General features: G+C 43.4%; 1 protein-coding gene across 1 annotated transcript; it reads left to right on the top strand.

The window, feature by feature from the left end:
- Window positions 1–708: 708 nt before the first annotated feature.
- Window positions 709–3,591, top strand: LOC142452711 (CCN family member 2-like). Its single transcript, XM_075553935.1, has 4 exons — window positions 709–926; window positions 1,134–1,385; window positions 1,531–1,727; window positions 2,304–3,591. Exons 1-4 carry the CDS (start codon window positions 785–787, stop codon window positions 2,571–2,573), a joined length of 861 nt encoding a protein of 286 aa, XP_075410050.1. The 5' UTR covers window positions 709–784; the 3' UTR covers window positions 2,574–3,591.
- Window positions 3,592–6,514: the final 2,923 nt, after the last annotated feature.

The raw sequence follows: 6,514 nt of genomic DNA on the forward strand, positions 1-6,514 counted from the left end.
TCAAGAGGAGTGTGAATGGAAAGCAGCAAGGGACATAATTCTCTTTGGTGCTGGAAATATTCGGTTTTATTTATTTCTCTTTTATATATTTATTTATGTGGTTTTCTTTTCAGATGGAGCTCAGTACCTTTATCAGACATGAAGAATGTAAATTCTCAAAGGGTGAGAAGCAATCCCATTTGAGTTGATGTGCAGGATGGTGGGGAAGAATGCGAGGAATGTCCCTTTTTCTTTGGAACTCCATTCTGTTCCTTAGTGGCCTGGGGTAGTCCAGAGCATTTAAAAACCCAGTCCACCACCCCAAGCTCACATAACACTGGGAGGAGGCAGCCAGTGCAATTCCACCCACAGCATAGAGATCGACTCCAACACGACGCCAGAGAAGCGGCCACCAGCATCCAACCCTGGACATAGTCCAGCGCATCTAGGCAAGCATCATCAGAGAAAGCCCGCTGCAGACCACCAGCCCGCCTGACCTGCAGCGCAGGTTCTGCTGCAGCTGTCCGCGCCCTCTGCCTCACCCATGTCTGCAGCTAGCATGGGCTCTCTTCTCTTCTTGGTACTCCTGCTGGCCCTCTGCAGCTCGGTAAGCAAGACAACCCTCGCCAGGTCAGGGGCTGCTGGGGGACTGAAAGCTGCAAAGGTGCCGGGGTCCCGACTCAGTCCAGCCTAGGGCCCTCCTGACCGCACCCTCTCTCCGCAGAGGGCCGCTGGTCAGAGATGCAGTGAGCCCTGCAAATGTGACTCCCAGTCAAGAGTCAGCTGCCCTCCGGGGGTGAGCAAGATGTTGGACGCCTGCAATTGCTGTCCCATGTGTGCCTTGCAACTGGGCCAGGCCTGTGAGGATCCTGACCGCTGCGACCAAAAGAAGAGCCTCTACTGTGACCTTGGGACCCCCCCGAACCGCACGACTGGAGTGTGCAAAAGTAGGACGAGCAGCCCCACCCCCGCGCTACGTGGTGTCCAGCCACCTCCTTGCTCACGTTCCCTGCCCCCCACTCCCTGAAACTCCATATCTGAAATCAAATTTCCTATGACACGCGCTGCTCATGGTTCACATCTCTGACACGCTTAGACTTCCAGCCTCGGGCACTAAACTCACCTACCTCCTGCATCCCCTGCTTCTCCTTCAGGTATAGAAGATGCCCCCTGCGCTTTCAACGGAAAGGCATACAAGAGCGGAGAGACTTTCGAGCTCGGCTGCATACTAAAGTGCCTTTGCGCACATCGGTATCTGTCTTGCAAGGCCCTTTGCCCCACGGACCTTAGCCCGCCCAGCCCTGACTGCCTCTCCCCAAGAAAGGTCAAGCCTCCAGGGAAATGCTGCGAGGAGTGGGTCTGTGATGACCCCAAGGAGCTCACAATAGTTGACACTACCCTTGCAAGTGAGTTATCGCCCACTGCGATCCCCCCTGTGTGATGTACTTCTGTTAGAAATAGCGAACCCACGGGAGAAGTCCGAACTTTGCCGAGGGATGGGGAATGTGATGTTTACTTCATAGTTGGATTTTGTGTGCTTTTCCCTCATAGCTTATGGACGTGAAGACTCATCTATAAAGCCACACAACTGCCAGATCCAGAACACGCAGTGGACCGCCTGTTCCAGGAGTTGTGGGACTGGTATCTCCTTCCGCATGACCAATGACAATGCCGACTGCACATTGGCAAGGCAGGAGCGCATCTGTATAGTAAGGCCTTGCGAAGCTGTCCTGGAAGAGAAAGTTAAGGTATCTGAATGTTCTGCTTCTATTCACTAATTTTCCTGAAATGAGACTGGATAGGACCAAAGTTTAGGTCCCTTACCAGGCTTACCAGGCTTGAGATTAGATGCCCATTATCTCCCCAAATCTCCATTGAGCTATTTCAAGGGAGTGGGATATTGTGTAATAGGAACCACCAGCAGCCTCTACAGTATTCTCCATACTATCGAGGATGCTCAACCTTCCTAAAGCCTCCGCTTTTTAATATAGTTCCTCATGTTGTGGGGACCCCAACCGTAAAACTACTTTCGTTGCTACTTCATAACTATAATTTTGCTATTGTTATTAATTCAGAAAACCCTGGTAAGTGTCTTTTGACACCCAGAGGGGTCGTAACCTCCAGGTTGAAGACCACTGCTCTACAGTGTTAGCAAGTTTGAGGCATTCTAAGACAGCTTGAAAACTGGCAGGTGTGACTCAAACTTCCTCCCCACAAATAAAAAAAGTAAAATCACACAAAATTAAGACAGGCTAATAGCACATAGGTCATACAGGCTACTTTTTATATAAAGTCAGTGATTTCCTCTCCCTTGTCTTTCTTAGGCGGGCAAAACTTGCACCCATACGATGAAAATTACCAATCCTGTAAAGTTTCAGCTCTTTGGCTGCACCAGTTTGAAAAGCTATCGTTTGAAGGCGTGTGGTGTCTGCACCGATGGCCGGTGTTGTACACCCAAAAAGACAACTACCTTACCTGTGAAGTTCAGATGTCCTTATGGTGAGATCCTTACACAGAGCATGATGTTCATCAAGAGCTGCATCTGCCATAACAACTGCCCTGCTCGCACGGAGGTTTTGGAATCGCTGACTTAGAGGAAGATGCAGGGAGTCATGAGTAAAAGCCAGAGAGTGAGAGATATTATCTCTGTAGAGTGTAACTTGAACTGATCTCAGGGTTTTTTGTTTTGTTTTGTTTTTGTGGGGAGCGTTTGGTGCAAGCATGATTTCATTAACACAAGTTATTTAAATCTATTTTTCTCACTGGGAAATAGATTTCCTTCCTAAATCAAAATATTGTGTTCTATGGCATTCACACAAATAATCTATCAACTCCAGACACCTCTTTGAAGAAAGTAAAACTTGACAGAGGCACCTCATTAGCTCACAACAACATGGTATTTCACAGGGTGGGGTTTAGGGAGCAGTTCGAGACACCAAGAGGAATGAGTTGCATGGGGAACAATGTCATCCTGAAGTGGTAAGCAGATCGCTATGTTGGAAACGTAGTGGAGAAGGAACATTCGAGCAAGCTTGATGACCTGCCGGCAACTCCATCAGTGGTAAAGATGTGTGTTCTGGGCCATCAAGAGGCTGAGTCACGTCGTTCTGGAAGGCAGAACTGCAGACTCAGCTTTGACAGTCTGATTTCAATGGCAGTGTTCAGGAATCAGATCCTGTCTCTAAGACTGGACAGCTTGTGGCAGTTACTTTACCACTTATAAGCCAGACTTATATTAAAAAGTTGTATTATAGATATTATATATATAAATTTGTACTACTATGTAAATTAAAGTTGTATTATTTTGTTGTGAATGCCTCAGATTTTCAAATGATTAGCCTCTATTTCTGACCACCATAGGAAGACATAAAGCTGTCTGATCATTTAAAGCATCAAATGGATACTCACATGAAACTTGGGTCAGTTAGAGTGACAGTCCATCAAGATAGGTTGTTTGCTAAAATTGAGGCAGCAGTGTCCACAGATATCTGACATGAGATTGGAAATGTGTTAGTCTAATTTCTAATGAACAAGAGGTCTTAATTCAAAATGTAGAATGGTTTTATGGATGATCAGTTTTTCCAGTCTGAGCATTTGCTCCTAATTGAATATAACTGTTTTCTGGACGGTTTCCTTGTTGAGAGTCTGACCAAAAGTTATATGTTTGCACCTTTCTTGTTAGAATTAAATTTGTTTATTTCCTATAAAAGACTTGTTATTCAATTAGTCTTCTAAAAATTTTTGAGTCTTCTTGAGTAGAAGTGGGAAGGTCTTATTTATTTGAAAAACAATTTACCAATAATTTTCTTTAAAATGTCTCTTATCATATATGTAATAATAAAATGCTAATTCATTTCAAAGGAATTTTTTATATAAGCATATTTAACGGTGAATGCACAGTCAAGGGTTTGCAAACAATCTTACTGAACAAACATCATGTGGTATTTAAGGTAACAGTAGGTTATAAAGGGTTTAAAGTCAATATTCATATTATTTCACCCTCCACTAGCCCTTATTCTCACATGTCCCTGTTACAGAGCCCCAGTGGTAGAATGGTTTATGCATTAGGCTGCTAACTGCAACGTGAGCACTTCAAATCCTTCGGCTCATTGAGGACAAAAATGAGACTTTTTATTCCCATAAAAGATGTACAGCCTTGAAAACCACAGGGGTCATTCTATGCTGTCTTATACACTCATCATAAGTCAGAATCAATGCAATGCTCGTGTGTTTGGAGAATTTTGGGGTATTGCTTGCATTTAATGCCTTTCTGGTCACTGTAGGCATTTTATTTCGAATGATTCACATCACATATATCTCTTGTCGAGTTTGCATATGCTGCAATCTATTGGTTTAGTATTAGAAATGTTCAGTTGAAGCAAATATTTCATTCATTCGTGTTAATAGAAAATAATCTGAATTTAATATCAGCGTTTCCATTTTCCCCAAACTTTGACTTTACCAGAACTTAAGACTAGCCTATCTTACCAAGTGATTTCTGAGTGACAAAATGAAAAATTTTAAGAAATCTAGTGTACAAATGAGATTAAAACTATCCAGACGTCTACTGAAAAGTGAGCTAAAGGGGCAAATAAATAAATACCCAAGGGCAAATAGAATTCTAGGGTTTTTTTTCCAGACAGAGGAGCTGAGTCATCTGGGGGGGCAAAACCTTCACAAAGCAAACTGTCACCGAGTAATTAGCAATGTTGAAGAACCAGTGTCATGCCAGGAGGCAAAAATACACTGGAAAATAAAGACCGACTCTACAGAGTCACAAACCGCAAGCTAAAGGAAAAACTACCCATGCTCAAACATCAGGCGTAGTTGTGGTCAAAATATCAGACTTTGGGGATACACCCAGACTCGTGTACAGCAACACCGTCGACAGCAGTACTCCACTCTCCCAAGGAAACACACACACACAGCATGTTGCTGAGGTCACCCTTCGTTTCTGTCCATTGATTTCTAGCTGAAAAGATAAGGACACTGTAAATGAATCTGGATGTTCTAAAAGGATTTGGAAAATTGTGGGAAAATAGCAGCAGTGAAAACATAGATTTTTGAATTCTCTATATTGTCCCATTAAAGGAGTGAATGAGAAACTAAATGGCAAAACCCCAACTCCAGGAACAATCTTTAGGACTAAAGTAAGCACCCCTTGGCCCCTAAAATATGGCAGTCGGGGCAAATTGTAGCACTTGAACTATGTTAACATGTGGGGGGAAAAGCAGATCTCTGATGTCTCTAGGCATTGGAGCTCCAAAATAGCAGCATATGATTAGACTGGGTTTTCTAGAGAAACAAAAGCACTGACACTCATCAATGTACGCAAAATAAATTTTTATCAAGGGTCCAAAGCAGCCACAGAATGCGGAGGCCAAGTCTGACTCAAATCCATGGCCAGATGTTGAGCCCTTCTCAACTGAAACGGTTTCCAGAGTGACGAACCAGGAAGCAGGAAGATCACAGGCAAATGGACACAGAGTCCAGGAAACCCAAGATCTCCACGCAACCTGGCACACCACGTTGGCACTGCCATTCTAAGAAGCCAGATGCAACATCCAGCCCAGCAGGAAGAGAGACAAACGGTTTTCCTCAGCATTTCTTACATGTATCAAACAGGCCAGACACCTAAGCAGCTGGTGTCCCATTTTGACCTACTGGTTGACCTTGTTTCTCGCTACAAGTTCAGCCAAGTTGACCAAAAACAAAAAAAAAGCCCATCACGCAGGTGGAGAAGCCCAATTGTGAAACAGCTTTGAGATTGGTTATCGTTTGGGCTACTATAACAAAATTTTAAGTCAAGTCTCTCTTCCAGGACAGGACCCACACTGTTGGAAAAGGAATCAAAATTAGATCCTGACTAACAGAGACAATATGATAGAAACTCCAGACAAAGAGGAAGGAAACAACACAGCAGTCCTAAGGAAGCCAATGGCCGTATGTGTTTTATTACCACGTTGGAGCACCGCAAAGACAGGAGCTCTGTTGGCAAACTATCTTTTCAAGCTGCCAGTCTGAACCAAGTTCAGGAAAGCTCATTTCACACGCAAATAAGGAGAAGAAAATATCAAAGTCAAGTCTACTAATATATGAGAAAAATAAAAGGCAGAAATATTAATCAGAATAAAACATGCTAGAAATTTACGTTCAAAGAACCTCTCAAAACCTATGCTCTTATATTCACTTCTCGCTTACTGACAGAGTTAGAGTCCAAAAATGGTCACAGTGACAAAATTGACATACAAAAATGAGGATGAGTCTATCAGAAAACAAAATCAAGGATGTCTATGCCATTACATAACTCTGTGACCCTTCAGAATCATGGCCCATCCGAGCTGACATGTATGTTAACCATACATCAGCCCAGTGTTACTCTCGCCTTGCCTGCCAGTGTTCATTACAATCAACAGCAAAACACATTCTAGCAAAATGGCTTGTATTTAAAGAAAAACAAAGATGGTCTGAAATTCTACACTGAAGAGCAAAGTATTGCACATAAAAGAAGTTTGCTTATCCTAAGAATTTCTGA

Source organism: Tenrec ecaudatus, chromosome 7 (genome assembly GCF_050624435.1).
Source record: "Tenrec ecaudatus isolate mTenEca1 chromosome 7, mTenEca1.hap1, whole genome shotgun sequence".
NCBI lineage: Eukaryota > Metazoa > Chordata > Mammalia > Afrosoricida > Tenrecidae > Tenrec > Tenrec ecaudatus.

Bases quoted from the DNA above. Each gene is read 5' to 3' on its own strand.
- LOC142452711 (XM_075553935.1), top strand. From the start codon at position 785: ATGTTGGACGCCTGCAATTGCTGTCCCATGTGTGCCTTGCAACTGGGC. The intron at 1,386-1,530 runs GTGAGTTATCGC...TTTCCCTCATAG, and splicing joins AGTTGACACTACCCTTGCAA to CTTATGGACGTGAAGACTCA. The intron at 1,728-2,303 runs GTATCTGAATGT...TGTCTTTCTTAG, and splicing joins TCCTGGAAGAGAAAGTTAAG to GCGGGCAAAACTTGCACCCA.